The sequence below is a fragment of the Pogona vitticeps genome, chromosome 5 (assembly GCF_051106095.1).
Source record: "Pogona vitticeps strain Pit_001003342236 chromosome 5, PviZW2.1, whole genome shotgun sequence".
Lineage (NCBI taxonomy): Eukaryota > Metazoa > Chordata > Lepidosauria > Squamata > Agamidae > Pogona > Pogona vitticeps.
In genome coordinates this window covers 109,348,624-109,371,838 of record NC_135787.1, presented here as the reverse complement: position 1 = coordinate 109,371,838, position 23,215 = coordinate 109,348,624, and the positions used below count along the sequence as shown (strand labels likewise).

Genomic DNA, 23,215 nt, shown 5'->3' with positions numbered 1-23,215 from the left:
GTCATGCCTACACACGTCCCTGTTTGTTTCTGAATGCTAATTAAGCCACACGCAAGCACTTTCAGGTTGACAATTTTATTTTAGTTAAATTTTTTTAGCCAATCGCCCATACGCTGTCGAGGGAGGACTCTCTCCCTCTTCCTCACGACAGCCGGAGTCCTCGTTTGACGCCAAACCCCAATTAAGCGTGGAAATCTCTGCACGTTAATTGCGTGGCTGGCGACGGCCGAGCCCCACCCGCGCGGGAGGCAGCCCCCGTTCTCACGTGCCAGCCTCCTCCGACCAAACAGGCGAGCTGTTAGCGCCTGTTGGCAGTCCGTCACCCCCCTCGATTCCCCCTCTTCTCTGGGCTATATGTGGCTTTGGGAAGCTCTGACAATCCGCTCCAAATGTTTTCCATATTTGTTCAGCCTCTTCGATTCAAATACCAGGAACAACTCAGCCAGCCGCACAAAAGGGAAGCGTCGGGTGGGGCAGTGATAATAATAATAATAACCACCACCACCAAATAACCCCCCCCCCAAAAAACACGCCCATTGGCCAAAAAGAGAGCGAGAGGGAGACTCACAACATGGGAAAAGAAGAAAAGAAAGCTCAGACCACCACGTCCCCTAAAAACGTGAACCAGGCAGGGAAAGCTGAAACGCAGAAAAGCGGCGAGCCCGCCAAGGAGCCAGAAGCGGCGATGAAAAAGAAGAAAGCCAAACGAGATCCCCAAGCGGGCCAGGAAGAGGACGTTCACACGTGCTGGGGCTGCCGGTTCCCGTTGCTGGTGGCTTTCTTGCAGCTGGCTTTAGGCGCCTCAGTCACAGTGCTGGGCTTCCTTATGGCAGGCATCAGCTCTTCTCTGCTAGTCAGAGACACTCCATATTGGGCGGGCATAATTGTAAGCATACGAGTCTGTTTCTACCCTTCGAAGCGCCTTTGCCAACAGGAATGCACAACTTGCATGCCATGCTGCACTTAAAAGACTAACTAACTGCATGCTCTACTACACTCTTTATTATTCGTGAGCTAAACTAACTCTTTAAAAAAAAAGCCCTGCAGTGATTTTTTATGCCTGTTCTTTACATGCTCAAGGAAAACTGTTATTGAAATGGAAAGCGGTCTTATTTTTAAGACCAGGCACCATAGAAACGGAGGAGGGGAGGGAGGGGGTTACACCCCGTGAGTTGCTGCGCGTGCTTGGTGTATATTTAGCATACTATGCCAAATGTAAAGCAAGTGTGATAATTCATGGCTGAAAAGGGTGTTTATGTGGTTTCACACGTAGACACAGCTATGCCGGCCGAATCGGGGGGCGGGAAAGGGTTTAGGGGTTTTGAACTGTGCGGGGGGGGGGAACGAATACACGTTCAGGTAACTTCCCCACTGAGAGGCGTTAAAAATAAGGAACAGGTTTAACCTGTGCGTTTCCTCTTCCTCCTCCCCTAAATTCTTTGCCACAGCCTTCGCCTTTGGCACTTGTGGGGCTGAAGGGCTGGATGTGAAATTAAATAACTATGTTTGCAAAAACGCGACCCGACCACGGAGACGCAGGACATTCAAAGTCGCAAGCAACGCGCCGTCCTGTGTGGCCTGAGTTGGAAAAGACGGTGGAAAAGGCTGTTTTGTGGTCATGTAGAAACATGTGATCCGTTAGGAACCATGTGATTTCAGCGGAACCATGAAGGGCTGCTCCTAGCCTTGCTTGGATCTCAGAACGAAGTCATGTCAATTAATTATAAAGACGCACGAGGGGAGGAGTATGCATACATGTAAACATATCTTTAGTTGCTTTGTTGTGTTCCCTATGCACTATTGTGTGTTTTGTTGGTCACTAGTGTAGATATCAAGTGACTTCTCTGCCAGCACCTGGAAAACTGTCCCAAGCGTTATAAATAGGTAGTCAGTTCTCCCTGCCCCACTGTCCTCACATATACATTGTAATTCAAAGACTGGTCCATTGGACCCACAACATGTTTCTAATATTAACGAAAGGCTCATCTATTCTGGCAGGAAGGCAGAGCTGTCACTAGAGATTTTGGCACCTGAGGTGAACAGTACCATTTCCCACCCATTTCTCCTGGAGACATGGCAGAGTGTTGTTTTTTTTAAAAGAAGGAAATAAATAGAGCCAGGAGACATAAGTAGACTCACCTATAGATTTTGATGCGGTAAAAAATTGGGCACCCTGGTACAGAGCCCTGATTACCCTACCTTATTTATGGCCCTGCAGAAATAGAAGGGAGGGTGGATGCCAGTTTGTTCTCTGCCTCTGAACCCTTCCTTCCCTTTGGCTGTCTCTTCCATAATCCCATCTATAGAGGGTGCTGTCTCAGACATCTCAAGAGGCGTCAACAGGCCTTTCTTCTTTTTTCAAACTTGGCTGTGCCACTATAATTAAACATGGCTTCCAGTCTGTGTGGAGGATGAAGCCATTCAATCCTGTGGGAGAAAATAAAGGCCTCACCTCAGGGAGACCCATATATAGGGGGCTAAATTTACCACGTTGATCCCAGTGTCTTCTCTCAAGTATGGGATTGCAGCTTATGCCTTATCCAGTAGAACTACATGGGAGAAACGGATAACTAAGCCACCTTCTGTTTGCACAGTAATGTTTTTCTTTTATCTCTATCTTGATCATGCTAGAGTAGTGGCTCCCAACCTTGGGTCCCCAGATAGTCCTGGACTAAAATTCTCAGAAGCCTTTACTGCTAGCTTTGGGGAGTTGTAGCCCAAGAACATCGGGAACCCAACATTGGGAACCACTGGTTTAGAAGGTACAGAAATTTTACACAGGAAGGGCAAAACCCATCCCCATTGTATGCATGCCATCTCCAGCTTTTTTTTCTCCCTGGGCAGACAAACACAAAACTGGTGGAGGTTCAGCACTTAACTTAATATGGTCATCACATGCTAAGACTCAGATGTTCCTCCTCATGCCTTTGTTGTCTTCCTATGTACACTATTCTTGTAGTGTAAGCTTAAGTAATGAGGTGGGGTATCCACTATCAAAATTGCTACTTACAATTCTGTCCTCACCCACTGTTTTTACTTCATGACAGTCCTCTAAAATAGATTAGGCTAAGGACAAATGAGTCCCTAGAGTCAGTGAGCTACCCGACTGGCTGAGAATTTTGCTCAGTATTCTGTCCACTAAAGTAAGGATGAGGAACATAAGAAAAATCAATGTTGTTGGACTACAGTCCCATTACCATGCACAGATGGGCATTGTAGTCCAAGAAATTCTGAAGAGGCACATGTTCCTTATCTCCAGTTTTAAGGCTTTCTACCAGTTTAATCCCATTGCAGTTTCCAAAAAGAGAAACACCCCTTGTATCACATATTATACAAAAGGAGAAAATGCTAACACTGTATAGACAAAAACGATGAAGCTGTATGTTGCATGTTGTTCATTCATGCTCTTCATCAAAACTGATATATCTCACTGATATTCTTGGACGTTCATACTGGAATCTCTGCCATCCTCTTTTTCACATGAGAAGGGCCATAGCTCTGTGGAAGGGCACATGTGTTACATTCAGGAGGTTATAGGGTGGATTCCTGACATGTTGAGGTAGAATTGGGAAAGTCTGAACTCCTGGAGGGCACCTGCCAAACCATACAAAAATAGTTAGACTAAAAATCTGGCTTCGTATATGGCAGCTTTGTGGGGGTGTTTTTTTGCAAGAGATAACACTGAACATTTTAGACTTCCTCCCTGCCTGTTTGTGCCAAAAGTACATTGGTGATGCAAAACAGATTAGAATCCATTTTACTTCCTAACCAGTGTAGGTGTTAGTCTCTCCCAGTAGTTCAATGGAAGTATTTTAGTGAAAAGGGACACTTTATGTTTCCTATTTCAAATGAAGAACTGTTGATTCGGTGAGAGTAGAGAATGTCATAGATTATTGATCAAATTCAAGGCTATTAAGTTTGTTTCACACTTGCATATGCATTTCTTGATTGCTTTACATGTAATGATTCATGCCTGAATGAATTCCCTGTTGGAAAGCATTGTGACAGAGATGCTGTGGAGCTGAAAGATTTAGATTGATTACCATGTTTACCTCTAACTTTTTTCCCATGTGCTCAGTATGGTTCACATGAATTCATTAGCCTTTCCAATCTGACAACCTCCAGGTGTCTTGGCCTACTATTTCCCAGTATCCCTTAGCCACCATGGCCAGTGTTGAGAATTAAGGGAGCTGTAGTCATACTGGGAGGGTAGAAGCTTGAGGAACGCTGGTGTCCAGAGATGTAACAGATGTCATGGCGATGTCTTCTCCCAAACTGCTTGAAGTTGAATGTGTTTGTATGTGTGGTTGGGTAGAAGCATTCTTGATTTCAGCCATACCTGTAATCACCCTGCTTCTACATGTGTGTGTCCTGGAGAAAATAAGGCAGCACAAGAGAATGAAATAGTGAAAACACCACATGCACATATCTTGAAGGAAACCATCTAAATTTTCCTCACTTTTTCAGCAAATTAAATCAATTTACAGATCAGGCATCCTTAGAAAGGGAGTGGTGGGATATCATCTGTCTAGCTTTCCAAACAATGTTTGTATTCTGGAGGAGATTGTGCTACTTTTCTGGTGTTAGCATAGTAACACAGAAATGAGCAACGGTTTCTTTTCTTGGCAGTCTCAGGGAACACAGAGATGGGATGTAAAATACCAGCAAGCACTTGTTCTAGCAACATCCCACTCAAGCGCGCTTCCCCCCACCCCTCCAGTATTTTATTAACACTCCACTTTTGCTAGCCTTATAAGAACTCTGAAACATTTCTCCAGAACTTTACAGAGAAGTTAGCTGGAGATAATAAACTAAGCTCTTCTCCATGAATCCTTGTTGGGATTACCTCAGGAGTGACTTTGTCCCCATGACAGCAGCTAACATACTATGACAGAAGAGTGAAGGGTGAGTGCTAATGTGCTAAACAGAGCCTGATTTATTGAAGGGATCTTTGCTTTATTAAGTGGCAAAACTGTCACACTGTTCCTATTCTGAAAAGCAAGTGCTTTAGTCCATTAGCATGAATGAAGGGGAATTTACCTGGTGAACCAACAGGAGCAAAATGTCCCCAGTATGCAAAATTTGTGGTAAAACTGGACTTAAATAAGATTTTTAAAATTTGAGAATAAATCTGTGAACTATTTTATGGTTTAACAACCTCTTGCCTTCGCCATCTTTTACGAGTTCATAAGTAGGATAGTCCCAGACAGGGGATATAGACAGAGGGATCTAGCAAAGTTTAAAGCACTATCAGTGTATTTAAAGGTGCCACCAGTGAAGATATTCAGGCACCTTAAAAAGAATTATCAGAAAATATCACTAACTTGCAATATATTTCCTCATTTTATCAATACTGTATAACATGAGTAATGACAGAGTTTCAGATTTTTGGCATGGGACAATGAAAAGAAAGGAGCAAGCAAGAAAAAAAATCATCCTTTGTCTGCAGGTGCCAATTAAGACATAATGCCAAACTATAGTTATCATCATGTGAGCAAGCCCCAAGGACATTAAGCTTGCCTGTTCCCTTCTGTCTTCTATGAATTTTTAATCTTTATTCATGAGAAACTACATTTCCTTCAGTTATGTCAACAAGCAAACTATGTGTTGTACTTTCTCTCCAACTAGGATAAAAACCTAGGTGGCAATCTGGTTTCCTGGGTTTTGAAATAAATAGGGAAACCTTTTTCAGCCAACCACAGTTTACCTGGTTTGCCATTCTGTCTCAGTGGGGCCTTTGATATCTGTATGCAGGAAATTTTGTCATGCAGAGAGGTATTGAGGTGTGTAAGCTTCCAATGATAGGTGAATAAGCCTGTCTTTTCACATAGACAAGCTTATTGTCTATATGAAAAGTAGGTCTAAGAAGAGCACAGACTGCACAATTCCGATCTCTTGTCTCCAATTTAAAAATCTTATCCCTCTCTCCTACTTAAATATTGAGTTATAGCACAATCCTGTGCATATTTGCACATACTAGAAGTCCCACAGTGGGGCTGACTGCAACAATTGTGCATAAAATTAGAGCCACACATGCTTTCTGACTGCCACAATTGGTAGAAACTGACCATATTTAATAAGTATTGTTTCCAGAAGTATAAGAATGTGAAACTTCTCTGAGAAAAAAAAACCTTAACAATAATGCACTCTGCCCATGGAATATGGTACTGTGGTTTGTACAGTTTTCTTTGCGATTGCTATGTCTGTTATATGGTGGCTTTCTAAATAAAATGGATAGAAGAAATTTATCAGTTTTTAAAAACAGCATAGTTCACATGTCCTGATCTTTCTGTATGGTTATTTCTTCTGCATGGGAAAAGCTTGTGCAAGTATTATGAATTATCTTGCATGAAGTAAGTTAATGTGTTTCTTTTATTGTGTGAGCTTGCATAGATGGCAGGAATTTATAGTTAGTTACATAATAAACTAATTGTGGATGCAGGGAAATTCCATTTTTAATTTTTAATTCAGTTCAGAGCTATAGAGAATGTTGTGTATCTAATAGCATTTTTCACCATCATGACCTTTCCATGAAATACATGAGCTACCATGATTCCTGGTGAAGTACATTATCCACTATCATGGCTGCACTGTTGTTTACTTTCCAGACTCTGCAAATGGCAATTTATCTTGTTGTGCATTAGTCACTGGATCTTCAAACATTTTTAAAATAAAGGAAGCCTCTCTCTTGAGAATGGAGGTCATACAAAATCTGTTGGAACCTCTCATTTGTGAAGAGTCACCCAGATAGGCGGGGTATAAATCAAATAAATAAATAAATAAATAAATAAATAAATAAATAAATAAATAGATAGATAGATAGATAGATAGATAGATAGATAGATTAATAATAATAATAATAATAATAATAATAATAATAATAATAATAATAATAATAATAATAATAATAATAATAATAATAATAATAATAATAATAATAATAATAATAATAATAATAATAATAATAATATAGGCTGTGCTTTGCAGCCATTGGGACTGCCCAAGGTTTGTGGGTGAAACTGAAAGCAATTTTCAAGTCATTTGTGAAACATTTCTTGAAATAACTGGTATAGAAATTTCCGACTGGAAAATCTTGGACTAGGCCTTTACATTTGGCAAATTCACAAATAATTAATCACCACTGTACACTGTTCAAAACCTCCCACACACAATGTAGGTGAACACAGATGTTTTGTTTTATTTTTTAAAAGCTCTTTTTTTAACTTGGTTTTTTTTTCATTTTCTGAGCCCCTTAATCTTACGTAGTTGGGTTGAAGACCTATTTTTTCTTAATCACAATAGGAGGAATACAAAAAATGCGATTGTATTGACTTAAATTGTGACTCTGTGGGTTGATCTTCTCACTGAACCTGATATAAAAAGCTGGCAACTGTCTTCTTCCTCTGGCTTCTGATGCAGGTTTACATTTCATTATACTCAACTAGTTTAGTTGTCCTGAGTGGTGAATGTCCTTCTTTTATTGGAGTATACTGAATCTTAAAATTTCAAGTGCTGTATTTTAGCTAATAGATATAGTTATCATCCTATTTTTATTTTATTTTATTTTATTTTATTTCTCTCATTAGTAGAACATAGTTTTCCCTTCCCTTCCCATGATGCAGGACCTATTAATAAAAGAATGAAGAAATTAACCAAAATGACCATGTTATTCCTTTGGTCAGTGACACTGAAGATCCCCCAATCCAAGGAGGAGGGGCTCATCCCACAGTGACAGGACAACTGCCCTTCTTGCTAGGGCTATGGGCTACTAGGGTGAACAGTCTCTTGTGTGTGTGTGCGTGCATGCAGGTAGGGATTAGGGAGATGGGTGCCTCAAGTATGACCCTAGGGTCCAAAGTGTGGTTCAGGGATGCTAGGCCTGAATCCAAGTCTGGGTCCAAGTCTTTGGTACCAAGTACCAAATCTGAGTCCCCACTAAAAACATTTCCTCCCAGAAAAAAAGGAGGGGGTGGATGGGTTCAGAGTTGCAAGTTGGGTATGAGTCATTGGGGGGGGGGAACTCAAGTCAAGTCAGTCAAGTCATTGGTTCAATTCAAGTCCAACTTGACCATGAGTCCCTATCTCTACTGTGGTTTGGCTATGATGTCTCAATAGCAAGTCAGATACAGTACAGTGGTGCCTCGCATAACGTTTGCTTCGTTTAACGTTTTTTTCGCTTAACGTTTATTTTTTCAGAGTCAGATTGTGCTTCGTATAACGTTTTTCCCTATGGGCGATTTTCGCATAGCGTTTTTGGGACCATGCTTCGCTTAACGTTTTTTGTTTTAGGTCCCCTGCTTCACTTAACGATGTTTTTTTTTTCAATTAAAAAAGTGTCTTAGAAGGGTCAAAAACGGTTCTAAATGCTTGGATTCGTTAGAGGACCCCTTAAGACATGTGCAAACCTGATTTGGCTTTGATCTGACTTTTCGTTAATTTTTTGTGAATTTTTGTTTTTTGGCCCATAGGAACCAATGGACCTGTCAAAATCTGACAGCTCCATGCTTTCCTATGGGGGAGAAAACAATTTACAAAAAATTAACGAAAGTTCAGATCAAAGCCAAATCAGGTTTGCACACAATTTAGGGGGTCCTCTAACGAACCCAAGAATTTAGAACAGTTGCTGAGTCTTCATTAATTTTTTGTGAATTTTTTCTTCCCCCATAGGAAATAATGGAGCTGTCAGATTTTGACAGCTGTCAAAAGTTGGGGGAAAAAAATTCACCATTAATTAACGAAAAGTCAGATCAAAGCCAAATTAACTTTTGCATCCGTTTTAGAGGGTGCAGAAGCTAATCCAAGCATTTAAAACCACTTTTGACCCTTTTATGACACACTTAATTTTGCAAAAATTGACTTCGCAAAGCCATTGAAACATATTGAGTCAGCTACAATACATTCCAATGGAGGATACATTGTATCGTTTAACGATGTTTCCTATGGGTTTTTTCGCTTAAGGACGGCAATCCGTGCCTATTGGAACGGATTAACCGGTTTCCAATGCATCTCTATGGGAAATGGTGTTTCGCATAAAGTTTTTTTCGCATAAGGTTTTTTTTTTGGAACCAATTAAAAACGTTATGCGAGGCACCACTGTATTTTCTTTTTCAGGTTGTAGCAGAGAGGAACTATGAAAACAAGAAACAAAGTAACCATTGAGCTACTCCTGCTTCTGATTTAGGTTCAACATGACTTAGAAACACAGAAATCAGATTTAATTCACTATAATTTTTTTTAAAAAAACTCTGTTTTTGATTCAGATTAAATTGAAGCATAGCGATCCATGTGTCATTTGCTCTTGGAGAAATGATATGTGAGAACAAAAGGGCTGTGTGTGTGCCCAATCTGTACTGTACAGAGTGTAGCCTCTCTAAATATATCAGGGACCTGCTGTGTGTGCCTGGAATGCTTATCCTGATCAGACAGAATACAGCTGCAAAACTTACAATTCTGTAAATATTTTCCTTCCTTCCCAAATTTGGAGTGGTTAGATTTGTCCATTGAATTCATTGATAGGTGGAATTTGCCCAACATGCCTTGTCCCTCTCCAGTTTTCCTTAATTACCAAGTATAGCTTCCTACAGAAAACATTAAGAAGTATTTCTTAATGCCACAAAGCAAAATACAAGTAGTCATTACCCTCAAATGTTTATTACCAGTTTGAAGGTAATAACATAATACATGTAGAGTATACTTGCCAGTATGACAGTAATAACATTTCCATTTACCTTACAGATAACAGTCCTAGAAGAATTTTCTATGGACTGCATCGTGTACATCTTGCTATGAGATACAGCTGTCTCATAAAAATTGCATTTGGCTTTCGGTTGGTGTTCTAACTGATCCTTTTGGATTTTTACCAGCATTCGATTTTCAGTAAGATTTTAGCAGACTCTTATTGAGCCTCTGAATGCAGAATTCCTCTTAAACTGCTAAGTGGAGTTAGTATAATTCTGTTGATTGGCATTAGCCCAAGACAAACTGCCCAGTCCATCAAAAGTCTCGTGCTAGTTCTGCAGTCGTATTTGTTTGCAAAAACCTAATTGGTTGATCACCAGTCTCCCCATATGGGACAAGATGCTCTCAGAGGGTGGAGCAAGTAGTTTCTAGATAATGCTGGCTGATGCTGATTGTCAGGGACACCTTAGCTGAAGCACTGGAATCGCCTTGATCACCCTTATAGATGACCTGTGCTGGGAGAAAGATGGGCTTTTTCGTCATCTTTTGGGCAGTTTGGTTGATCCATCAGGATCACTCAGTGGCTGTGGATACCAATGATCAGGATATCCTTCTGGGATGAGGGCAGGAGGTGTTGCACCTCAGTATCTGAGCACTAGTTGACGGTACAGTTTCCAGAAGGTGGTGCTGGGGGACCTTATTTCAGAACCATGGAATGTGCTATGGAAGACCACAGGGTTTTGCATTTTCTCCAGTGCTGGCAAAAAAAAAAAACTAAACAAATCAGTGGGGAGATAGTCTGGAATTTGGGAGTCATATGTCATCAGTATATAAGATGACACTTCTCTGTTTTTACTTATACAGTGGTGCCTCGACTTACAAACTTAATCTGTCCCAGAAGATGTTCATAAGTCGAAAAGTTTGTAAGTCGAATCAGCATTTCCCGTAGGAATGCATTGAAAACCGATTAATCCGTTCTGCTGTTTTTTGTTTGTATGTAGAGGTGTCGTTTGTAAGTTGTTTTTAAGTCATTTGTAAGTTCCTATGGGAACTAATGCAAAACTGGTTAATCCGTCCCCTACCACTAGGGGGAGATATTTTTTTTAAACCTAAAATGACTTAGGTTTAAAAAAGGGCAGGAAAGGAGGGAGGGAATGAACACCTTTTAAACAAAACACCTTTAAAACCAAGCAGCTTTAAACCAAACCAAGCACCTTTTAAACCAATTTTTACATTTTAAAAGGCAGTCCAGAGTCCATTTCCCGCTTTCCCCACGGTTTTTTGTTCATAAATCGAAGCTCCGTTCACAAATCAAAGCAAAATTTTGCAAACAGAGCTGTTCATAAGTCGAAATGTTCATATCTAGGGGCGTCAGTAAGTCAAGACACCACGGTATATCACACAGGAGGCATGGCTGTAACTAGGGTGGAACAACTGGGGTTTTGCTCCAGGGCACAAAAATCTAGAGGTGAATCTACTGGTGAGTGCTAGGGAGATAAACAGCAATACTTTCTGTCCTGCTCGTTTTCAGGGATGGGGGGGGGGACATCACAGTCTCCTTTGCCTTGTTCATCTGGAGCTTGTACACATTGGTCATGATGGAGTGGGTAGGAGACGGTGCCACTTGCCCAGGTACGAAAATAGCTAGCAGTTATTCCATAAAGATGGGCACATGAGCATGCTTAACAATCATTTAGGAGTTAGTAGCCAGCAAGACAGATCAAAGAATGATAACCATCTGGCTAAGGACTGTTTTATCTGGATAAAATAGGAGCATTATTGGTTGGAGGTGCAATGGTTGAATTACCTGACCTGGACAGAGTTATCCTTTTCATCAAAGGCTGAGTTCATAGTCAGGGAGTGCTGTTAGATTTCATCATAATATCAGATGGTTGGAGTGCCTTTTATGAGTTTTGGCCAGTATTCTAACTGCATCCCTAACTGGACAGATAAAGCCTTGTGACAGTTACCAAACCCCTGGTAACTCTCTGGTTGATTGACTGCAGAGCAGTATACAATGGGGCTGCCTTTTTAAACAATCCAGAAATGTTAGCCAGACCAAACAGAACAACAAAGTTATCAATGGGGATTATTACATATATGTGATCCATTTATTCATATGGTTTGTCAGCTGTACTGGCTTATTTATTCCTGAACCCAATTAGAAATGCTAGCATTAACCTTTGAAGCCATAAACAGTGATGGAACAGTCTACCTGTACGACCATATCCTCCCATTTACTGTATAGCACTCTAGAGCAGAGGTGCATTACATCTTGGGCCGCATCGGCATTATGGTTGCCCTCAAAGGACCAGTTGTATCTGTAAGACTATATAAATGTATCTACTCTTTATCATATTAAATATATTCCTCCTCATTTGATTATGACTGGTTTTAGTAATAATGTAAGGAACAACTAGCTCTGAAAGTAAAGGTCTATGATCAAAGTTTAGAAATACTGTAATGGCAAGTGGATAAGAATGGGAGTGGGCAATAGTGAGGACTACATTTCCCAAGTTGCTGTACGCTGCCCAAGAGGCTGCAGTTCCTGACTATTCACTGCTCTTCGAATGCTGGGATTAGAAGTCCCACTGGGCAGATTCCCAGCATCCTTGTGGAGCATATTGTATACTGCACAGTAGCAGGCAACACTGTGAGGCCACATGAAACGACCGGGTGGGCCGGATTCGGCCTGCCAGCATTGAGTTTGACATGTGCTCTAGAGCAGTGGTCCCCAACCTTGGGCCTCCAGATGTTCTTGGACTACAACTCCCAGAAGCCTTCACCACCACCTCTGCTAGCCAGGATTTCTGGGAGTTGAAGTCCAAGAACATCTGGAGGCCCAAGGTTGGGGACCACTGCTCTAGAGTATACGGTCATTTCTTGAGGCCCTGCCACATCAGGTAGGCAGGTACCTCTTTGAGTGGTGGCACCCCACATTGATGGTGACATCCTGCCATCTTTGGAGGGCTTCATATATGGCAATCTTTTTAGAACTAGCCTTTTAAGGAAATGTTTTAAAAGTTCATTTATCTTCTATGGATGTGCGTGTGTGTGCTTTTGAAATTCTATTTTAGATTCTTTATGTTGTTCTATTTTATATGTTTAAACTTCGTAATAAACTGCCTCGAGAACTATGGCTTTTGAGCCATATAGGAGTAGAATAAACATGTGATTCCAAGTCCCTTTAACTACTTTCAGTTCTTTATATAGTGGGAGCTATATCACATTCTCCATTATCTGCTGACATGCAGGTTCCTGTAAATGTATCTTCATCCCTAATGAACTAACTCTACTCCCAGATGATCTCCTGGGCGTCCTTTCTTTTAGAAGTAAAGCTAATGTAAATTGTGGAGAACTCCTTATATAGGGTGCTCTTCCTGCCAGCCAAATCAGTCAGGGCTTGGCATTTCTGCAACAAGAGATTATGTAGATGGGCCACTGGACAAGTGGGTTCAATATCACAATTAGTGTGCATGTGGTGGACAGGTAGACACATTCCCTAGAGCTTATCCATGTGCAGCGCTGGAGTCCTTTGCCATAGAATAGCAGGAAATTTTGGAGTGCAACACTCACCACAATCAGGCCTATAACTGCACCCTCAAGGAGAGTCTTTAAAAATGCAGGCAGCTGTATATTCTAACCATTTTCATCTCTACTACAAATGGGTCTCTTATGAAGCTGTTCTTCATAAAACCTCAATTCCACATTTGAAATCAAGCCATCCACTTTGAAGAAGAATAGGGATCTGGGTAGTGCTCTGTGCCATGCCCCAGCTTCAGTAAGAAATGTAGCTGAGCCCAGAAGGAATTGTGAAACTTGAAGGGAGTGATGGGTGATATCATCATCTTTATTAATTGTTGAAAAGTCTGGGGCTTTGGCCCTGTGTATCCTGGCTCCACTCTACTACTGGCCAGAACATTTTTGCCTCTTTTTGCCTATAGCCGAGCAATTCGGTTGCTTCCACAGCTGAGGTTTATTTAACATCTGACTGTGAGAAGATATGATCTCATTTTAAGACCAGAGCATTATGCAGATGTTAATTGTATTAAAAGGTTTATGGGGATAGTAGAAAAAAACAAAACAAGGACATAAAGGATGAAACTTGATAATAAGAGTAGCTGTTTAAGGGTCTGAGATGGACCACTGCCTAAAGAGCCTTCAACCTCAATAGTATTTTTCCTCATGACAGCTCTGTCAGCTTCTGTCAGATATAAAGACAAATGAATGGGAGGATGAGTGTATGATTGGACCAGCATATAAATGCATACAAAATTTTGAAGATTAAAATTCAGGTGGGATTAAACATGACTTTAGTAGCTGTACACATTATTGTTCAGTGTATATTTAATCAGGAGTAAGGCCCATTGAACACCGTGGGACTTACTTCTGAGAAAAGATGCTTAATTGCACTATATAAGTACAGTTCTGAGTAAATGTATCAGGCAGAGGGTTACACTGAAAATAGTGTGTTGCTTTCAAGTAGGCATGCATAGGATGGGGCTGTTAAGGGTGGCATAAGAGCCTGGAAAAATTACCATATTTTTCCATGTATAAGATGCCACCATATATAAGACTCCCCCCTCCACTTTTCTAACCCCAAATTAAGAAATCTAAGTGAGGCTTAACAAGTGTAAGGGGGAAGGGATCAGAGCACTGCAGGATCACTTTGATCCCTGCTTTCTCCCTTCATGCTAAGCCCCGCGGGGCTTAGCAAAAAGAGGGGGAAAGGGATCAAAGCAATCCTGCCACTGCACGATCATTTTGATCCCTTTCCCCTTTATACAGCCACAGGATTGCATTTATCCTTTCCCCCCTCCTTTTGCTAAGCCCCATGGGACTTAGTAAGCAGAGGGGAAAGCAGAGATCAAAGCCATCCTGCAGTGCTTTGATCCCTGCTTTCCTTTTGCTAAAACTTAGCAAGTGGAGGATCACTTTGATCCCTGCTTTCCCCTCCACTTGTGTTTGTTCTCTCCTCAGCTTACTTCCGCGTATAAGGCAACCCTCAATTTTTAGTCTAAAGATTTTAGACGAAAGTATAGTCTTATACATGGAAAATATGGTACATTTTGGCAGCAGTAACCTATTCTATGGAACTGCACTGGAAATGCTGCATTGTGCCAGCTGTTCAACCTTTTCAGAGCATACGGATCTGAAAGCCCCAGCATGTCAACCTTATGATCTCTGCTTGTGCAATGGCATTTCAGGTTATTGCACAGAAGAGCACCTGTTACATACAGCACTGATGGTACCTGTCTGTCATGGGTTTGGAGGGAAAGTTCCATCCTATGGGGAGTGGAAGGCGGGACATCAGGGGGGAGGAGCTGTACTGTATAAATATTTGGAGCTTGTGTGGAGAAGTTTAGAAGCTGGAGTGGGAGTCTGTGTGTCAGACTGAGTACAACTGTGTGTCAGTTAGTACCTACCTGATAGGTTCAGGTTTCTATCTGGGTAGCCAGAACTGATAGGTTCAGGGTCTGTGCTTTACGTTAAAGTGTTCTGTGTGAACCAAACTGTTGTATGTATGGTTGGGTCTATGCCACGTTACAGTATCTTATTTACTTGATCTTTTTATTTACCCTGTTTGTTATTTAAATAAACCTTGTTCTTTTGTTTGTTAAAAATCCATTCCTGGTCTGTGTGACTCCTTATAGGGAATGGTTGGTGGCAGCTTAGTTAAAGGGTGGTATACCCCAGTAGGTCTGGGGTTGTTACAGCACCATTGATGAGTTATGCTCCTGTGCTAGGCAGCATGATTTCAGCCTTCATAGAATCATAGAAAAGTGAAGTTAGAAGGGGCCTACAAGGAAAGCAAAGCCAGAATAATTTTTAAAGTAGGCAGATATCTGTGGATGGGTGTCACATTCTCAGGGGGTTTCAACAGGCAAAAGTCCAATAAGCCAGTCCAATATCAGAAGTCCAGAAAATGCAAAGCAGATGCCGTAGTCAGAAGTCAGAGTCCAAAGCCAAGGGTCCAGAGAACAAAGTCCAAGATAAGCAGGAGCATGGATGCGAGCCAGACTGTTGACTTGTTGCTTCTACAAACCTTCTAAGCCTCTGGGTACAGATTTTATAGCAGCAGCAGTCATCTAAACAATTCATTCTGCTAAAACTCAGGGCTGGTCGACCTGATGCTCCTATGGGAAGCATCCATGTGAGCCTCTGATCTTCATGTCATGAGTCTTTGCCGAAGCTTATCCCTCACTCTGAATACTGCGGGAGGAGAATCTGGCGGTGATTCAGCTGTCTGCGATTCTGATTGCCCAGCATTTTCCTCAGCTGTAATTAAACCCTCAGATTTCAGATCTTCTTCGGCTGAACTCATGACAATGGGATGACCATGACCATGCTGGCTGGGAGATTCTGGGAGTTGTAGTCCACCATAGTTATGGTGTCTGAGGCATTCATGTAGTCATAGTTCCCCATAATTGATTGATTGATTGATTGATTTGATTTGATTTGATTTATACCCCGCCCACCTCGCCTAAAAGGCCACTCTAACTGCTCTAAGCTCTCTCTGTAAAATCAAGCTTGCCCACAGCAGAGAAACTCCCCTTTTCTGCTTCTACTATATTCTCAAATCAAAAATTTCAAATTTTCAGTGTTTTAGGAAAAGACTCACCAGCTGGAATTGCTGGGAAGTAGTTGCTTCTAGCAATTGTTAGACCTGTCTCTAGATATGCCTCTCGATTTACATCAAGAGGTATGCCTGGACATATCCCTATGTAGACAGTGGCTAATGTAGCCAAAAAACAACAAACTCTATGTTGGCAATTCCTGGGGAAGTGCTGGTGGAACTCAATCTGGTACAGAGGATTCCTAATGTTGACACACTGCCTGTTGAACAGTGTTGCCAAGGGGGGTGGTGTCACCTGGCACAGCAAAAAAATTATTCATCCAAAAATTCAGAATTGTGGTTTTAAAATCTGGGTTTTTTAATATTACATTTTTACTTTTATTGTATGTTTGGGTGGCTGTATAGGGTTTTTAAAAACTGGGTTTACCTTTTCCTCTTCTAGTGAAAATATTTTAAAGCTGCGATTATTTGATTTTTTAAATATCACATTTCATTGTTATATTTTATTGTTACTTTTTTTGCAGTCAGTCTAGCAAAGACACATTATTGACCAGCCTGTTTCTTAACTATAATAAATAAAGCAATAATTATGTACATTGATTGCCTGATATTTTGTGTAGGAAATGAAGGATCCCAGGTTAGCACTGTTTACTTTTCTTTCCTCTTCCTTCCCCTCCTCCCTCATCCCTGTTTTGGTTTTTCTTCTTTACATTTTAATTTCAATTTAACTTTTGTAGGTCTGTGTGGTGGCCTTATTGGGACTACTGATGCTTTGCGTTTCTTACCAACCGGATGAAAAGACCTGCATCCAGTTTGCTGTCAAGGTATGGTTTCTTTCATTTTGTCTCTTCTGTGTGGTACAGTTATTAATCTCACATGTCTCAGAAACTGGAGGATTGATTTCCAAAGCTCTGAGCATGTGGGCCATGGCTGGCTGCTCTGTGCTCGCTTCCCCTGAGGAACAGCAAAGCCAGAGTAATTTTTAAAGGAGGCACATATCTGTGGATGGGATATACAGATCAACAAATTCAGCTTCTTGCAGGGATACACTGCGTGGGATAAGGGTATGCAGCCACTGATTGTTACCAGACTGGGAGGTTTTGTGGAGTAAAGGAATAGGGAACAAATTCCAACGAAACGCTCAAGCATAATATACAAGGGGAATCACGTAAGCTGTCCCAGCCAACTGTAGCCAATTGAGAAGATGTACAATGAGGCATGATCAGGCATGCAGTCAGGTACATAACCAACATCTTCTCAGTCAGATGCCACTGCTTCCAAGTGTTCTCTGGCAAGTGTATAAATATTCAATAAGATTCTGGCCAGTGCCCCTTTTGTGCCTGTTACTCTATGGGGAGATTTACTGTATTTTTTCGTGTATAAGACTACACTTTTTCTTAGAGGAAAAATTGAGGGTCGTTTTATACATGGTAGTAAGGAGGGGGGGGGAAGGATCAAAGTGCTTTGATCCCTGCTTTCCCCCTCCACTTTTTGCACAGAAAGTAGAGGGGGAAAACAGCCTTTTTGAAAAGAAAGTAGAGGGGGAAAGTGATTCCTTCTTTCCCTACTCCATTTTCATGAGAGGAAAGTGCTTTCCCCCTCCACTTTCTTTGCCAAAAGCTGCTTTCCCCCTCCACTTCCTTTACAAAAAAGGCTGCTTTTCCCCTCCACTTTTTGCGAGGGGGAAAGAAGCTTTTTGCAAAGAAAGTGGAGGGGGAAAGCACTTCCCTCTCCATTTTCTTACAAGGAAAGTGCTTTCCCCCTCTACTTCCTCTGCAAAAAGCTGCTTTTCTCCTCCACTTTTAGGAGGGGGGGGAGCACTTTCTTCCCAAGAAAGTGGAGGGGGAAAGCAGGAATCAAAATGTTTTGATCCCTGCCTTCCCCCTCTACTTTCTTACATAGAAAGAAATTTTGGGTTAGAAAAGTGGGGGGCTTCTTATACATGGAGCATCTTATACATGGAAAAATAAGGTGATGTAGATTTATGGGAGGCCAATGGACAGCTTGTGCATTCCTAACAAGCCTTCTCCTCTTGCCTACCCATGTAGCAGAGGCTACATCTGAGATAACACAAAGCTTAGCACCTGTGAAAAATTCTCAGCCGGATGTTATTGACTTTTCTAAATTCCACTTGCATTCCTATCCAGTCCTGCTTGAAAAAGTGCTGGGCATGCCATGATTTGGACTGGAGACTTCCATTGGTGTAGCTGCTCCTCTGGGTTGAGAAGAGTGGGACATTATGGGTTAATCCATCTATGCCCTCCAAAATACGACACAGGTCCTTAGTTGGGAGACAGCCATCCTTAGCCTGATGATCCCGATGTTCCAGGGTTTGTCTAGCATAACAGAGGACATAATGAGGGGGCAGTTGAGGTGGATGGGGGATTTCATGGCGGAAGAACAGCAGATTTTTTTGTCCTGAAGTGGTGGCTCTGGCCAACAAGCTAAAGGCCCTCCTCCACTACAGGTTTGCCTCCTTGTGGACGAAGGAGAAGTACATTGTAGCAACCTTCTTGGACCCTTGAATGCAATGGATATTAAGCAACAGCTGGGGGGGGGGGAGAATGCTAGTCAACCTTCCATCACAAGCAGCAGCTAGTGAGAAGGTCTAACTAGCACTGAGAGGGCCATACAGAGCAGGAAGAAACTAGCCATGTTCATAGCACCCCAGGCAGCAGAACCAGCAGCCATATTCTAGAGTCCAGGTTCCTCACCCTTGCAACAACAGAGCAAGCTTGCTAGGTCACTGTCTTGATAAGCATGGCAGGGGCCTGTCCTCCAGAGACACCAACCCAGTGGAAGGACATGGCAGAGGTAGTGGTGTTACATGCAGGAGCCCTGCAAGCCAAAAGAGACTGATCCCTTGGCTTACTGGGCTGAGAAAGAGTCTATCTGGGAAGGTCTGGCCAAGATAGCAGTGAGACTATTGTCTTGCCCTCCAACTAGTGCGCCCCAGTGAGAGGCTGTTCTCTCAGGCAGGAGATCATATCAGTCCATGCTACTCATGCTTGGAACCTGGTTCTATAGAAAAACTTGCTTTCTTTCGTGCCGACCTGCCATTGCTGGACTTTCCTGAAGTTCCCTTGAAGTAAGAGAGAATGGCATATTCTGCTCATATTACTAGGTATGCCATTTTTCACTCTGCTGCCTCCTCCTTCTGCCTCTTTCATTCTTCCCATTGTTACACTGAGACTGTTTCCACTCACTCCACCATGCTGTGTCCCATGCCCTTAGAACAGTTCCCACCACTTCAGGCTTATCTGCTGTTCCAGTCTGCCTCTCATTGCCACCCAAGGTGTTTGCCCACTCCCCAGTGTGACCTTTCCTCTGCTTCCCAAATGCTGCCGGCATTTCTTGCTGGCATTCTCTTTGTTCAGGGTTCAATCAGTATGCCCATTACAGTCATTTCCTAATATTTAGGCAACACTGGCTGTTGGTATGCACACTTTTTCTCTGGCACAGCGACTGGGAAGGTATCAAGGACACAGGTAAATCCCTTTAAACGTTTTGCCTGTTTATGTTTTTTTAAAAGGGGGGAATATAGTAATAACTATATAGTGTTCATCCCCTTCACGAATTGCTGCCTTGTCATGGCGAAGGGGCTTGAGTAATTCAGAGAAACTATGGGATATGCCGTGCAGGGACACCCAAGACAGACAGGACATAGTGGAGAGTTCTGACTAAACGCGATCCACCTGGAGCAGGAACTGGCAAGCCACTCCAGTATCTTTGGAAGAAAACTCCATGAACAGAAACAAAAGGCTCGTAAAAGATATGACGCTGGAAGATGAACCCAGGTCGGAAGGCATCCAACATGCTACTGAGGAAGAGCGGAGGACAAGTACAAGTAGCTCCAGAGTTAATGAAGTGTTTGGGCTAAAGCCGAAACGGCACTCAGCTGCGGACATGCCTGGAAGTGAAAGGAAAGTCCGATGTTGCAAAGAAAAATACTGCATAGGAACCTGGAATGTAAGATCTTTGAACCTTGGAAAGCTGGATGTGGTCAAACAGGAGATGGCAAGAATAAACATTGACGTCCTGGGCATCAGTGAACTAAAATGGACGGGAATGGGCGGATTCAATTCAGTTGATTATCATATCTATTATTTTAGGAAAGAATCCCATAGAAGAAATGGAGTAACCCTCAGAGTCCACAAAAGAGTGGGAAAAGCTATACTGGGATACAATCTCAAAAATGATAGAATGATTTCAATACGAATCCAAGGCAAACCTTTCAACATCACAGTAATCCAAGTTTATGCATCAACCACTGATGCTGAAGAGGCTAAAATTGACCAATCCTATGAAGACTTACAACACCTTGTAGAACTGACACCAAAGAAAGATATTCTTCTCATTATGGGGGATTGGAATGCTAAAGCAGGGAATCAAGAGATAAAAGGAACAACTAGTAAGTTTGGCCTTGGAGTTCAAAACGAAGCATGTGTAGGCATCCTTCAGTCTTGAGAGACTATGATAACGTGCTCTGAATGGAGGACTTGGAACAGCATCTAGTGTGGCTGAGAAGGCCAATTCGAAAGTGACAATTGTGACAACCCCAGACCTACTGGGGTATACCACAGTTTCACTAAGCTGCCACCAACCATTCCCTGTAAGGAGTCACACAGACCAGGAATGGATTTTTAACAAATAACAGAACAAGGTTTATTTAAATAACACACAGGGAAAATAAAATGATCAAGTGGATAAGATACAGTAACGTGGCTTAGTCTCAATCATACATACACCAGTTTGGTTCACACAGAACACCTTTTAAATAAAGCACAGACCCTGAACCTATCAGTTCTGGCTAACCATACAGACACCTGAACCTATCAGGTTGGTACTGACTGACACACAGTAGTACCCTGTCTGACACACAGACTCCCCCACCAGCTTCTTCTTCCCAGCTGCTTCTCTTCTTCTTCTCCCAAACTTCTCCACACAGGCTTCACATATATATACAGTACAGCCCCTCCTCCTGATGTCCCGCCTTCCACTCCCCATAGGATGGAACTTTCCCTCCAACCCATGACAGACAGGTAACATCAGTGCTGTATGTAACAACAATCCCTTCCACATTGAAGACAAATACAATCTGTCCCCTGTCCAGCTCCCTGATTTTGCTTTGACACTGTATGTGAAGCTGTAGTGTCCTCTCCAGCACGAAGCCTGGGTAAAATAATATGGAGGATAGGCTGTTACCCAAGCAGCAAATCCCCCCTGTCCACATCACCTAAATAGTCCAATGGAAAGGCAAGAGCCAATACAACTGGCTCCAGTGATGTTGCAGTAGTTGCCAGAATGACACGAACTGCCTTCAGGACTCCGGCTCTGGATTTTGCCTCAAGGTTTAATCCTGAAGCCTTTTCCATCAGTGGATGTAGCCACAAGGCAGTGGAATTTTCCTTCTCCTAGATGGGCTGCCTTCCAAGGCTGATGAGCTCCACCTACCCAGCCTGCTCCCTAATAGTGCAGAAGTATGATCCTTCCCCTAAAACTCCCCCCCCCAGGTATATGCAATGCTATTTGGCTTTCCTATTTACCAGATTAGAATCAAAAATAGAACCCGGCTTCTGATTAAACTCGTTTACAGCTAAAACCCCGCCTCCTCGGACGATGCAGTCAGGGAGAACAAAAGTCAGCCTAGAAGAAAACACCTAATCAACAAATAAAATGTCCCCCCAAGCACAGCTCACCTCCTTCCTCAACTTCCTCCTCAGGAAAAACGAAGCAGGGCAAAGGCCAATAGAGTTTTGTCAAGAGAACAAGCTGGTCATCACAAACACTGTTTTCCAACAACACAAGAAGCGACTCTACACATGGACATCACCAGATGGGCAATACTGAAACCAGATTGATGATGTTCTCTGCAGCCAAAGATGGAGAAGCTCTATACAGTTAGCAAAAACAAGACCTGGAACAAACGTATCCTGAAGGTGAGGCTCCAATACTTTGGCCATCTCATGGGATGAGATGACTCCCTAGAAATGACGCTGAAGTTGGGAAAGTGTGAAGGCAAGAGGAGAAGGGGACGACTCCCAACATGAATTTTACCCAACTCCAGGAGGCAGTGGAAGACAGGAGGGCCTGGCTTGCTCTGGTCCATGGGGTCACGAAAAGTCAGACACAACATAACGACTAAATTACATATAGTGTTCATATTGACTGCAATGGAGTTCCAGATACCTGGAAACTCCAGTTTTTAAAATTTGGAATAAAAGGGGCTGAAATTTCAAATCCAAATTTTATTGCTAGTGCACATCCCTATGAATAAATGGGTTCTAGATCAAATCAATCCTAAATCTCACTACAGGCAAGACTGATTAAAATGTACTATGGCCATATCATGAGAAGAATTGTTACAAAATATAATAACACTAGGAAATGTTGACGACACAAAGAAAAGAGGAAGACTGGACATAACATGGATTGACTCACTAAAGGAAGCTATGGCCTTTAGTTTGCATGACCTGAACAAGTTATTAATGATAAGGCCTTCTGGAAGTCACTAATTAACAGAGTTTATATAAGTCAGAAAATACTTGCTGGCACATTTTATTTCTCCAAAATGTACCAAAAGCCTCACCAATCTGCAGATCTCTAAGACAAGGTGTGTTTTGTTGTGCAATACATCTTAACAGGTAGGAAACAGATAATTTTGGTAAGAATCTCAAAATCCTTTCCTATCCCTAATTTTGAAAGAAATGTGCTTAGGACCTCTGTGTTTCTAATGACTTTCAACAAATGTGTTATTCTTCTTGAACAATATATTGGAGATTTCCTCAGCTGTTTTCCAGGCTCAACTTTTCTGGCTGGCATTGGCAGTCTACTAGTGGTTGTGTTTTGGTTCATAATACCTTTGGTACCAAAATTGGTTGTTATATGCAGTCCTTTTCTGATAGTGTGTGCATAGTAACAAAGCATGGTGAGGATTTTGTTTAGAGTCTTAATTTTTTT

The 23,215-nt window shown here is 42.0% G+C and overlaps 1 protein-coding gene across 1 annotated transcript in view; it reads left to right on the top strand.

The window, feature by feature from the left end:
• Positions 1-393: 393 nt before the first annotated feature.
• Positions 394-23,215, top strand: part of SSPN (sarcospan) — a 41,209-nt gene continuing 18,387 nt past the window's right edge. Inside the window, exons 1-2 of the mRNA XM_020797809.3 lie at positions 394-886; positions 16,993-17,079. Of these exons, the coding sequence (XP_020653468.2) occupies positions 572-886; positions 16,993-17,079 (402 nt within the window). The 5' untranslated portion in view covers positions 394-571. The remainder of the gene's footprint in view (positions 887-16,992; positions 17,080-23,215) is intronic.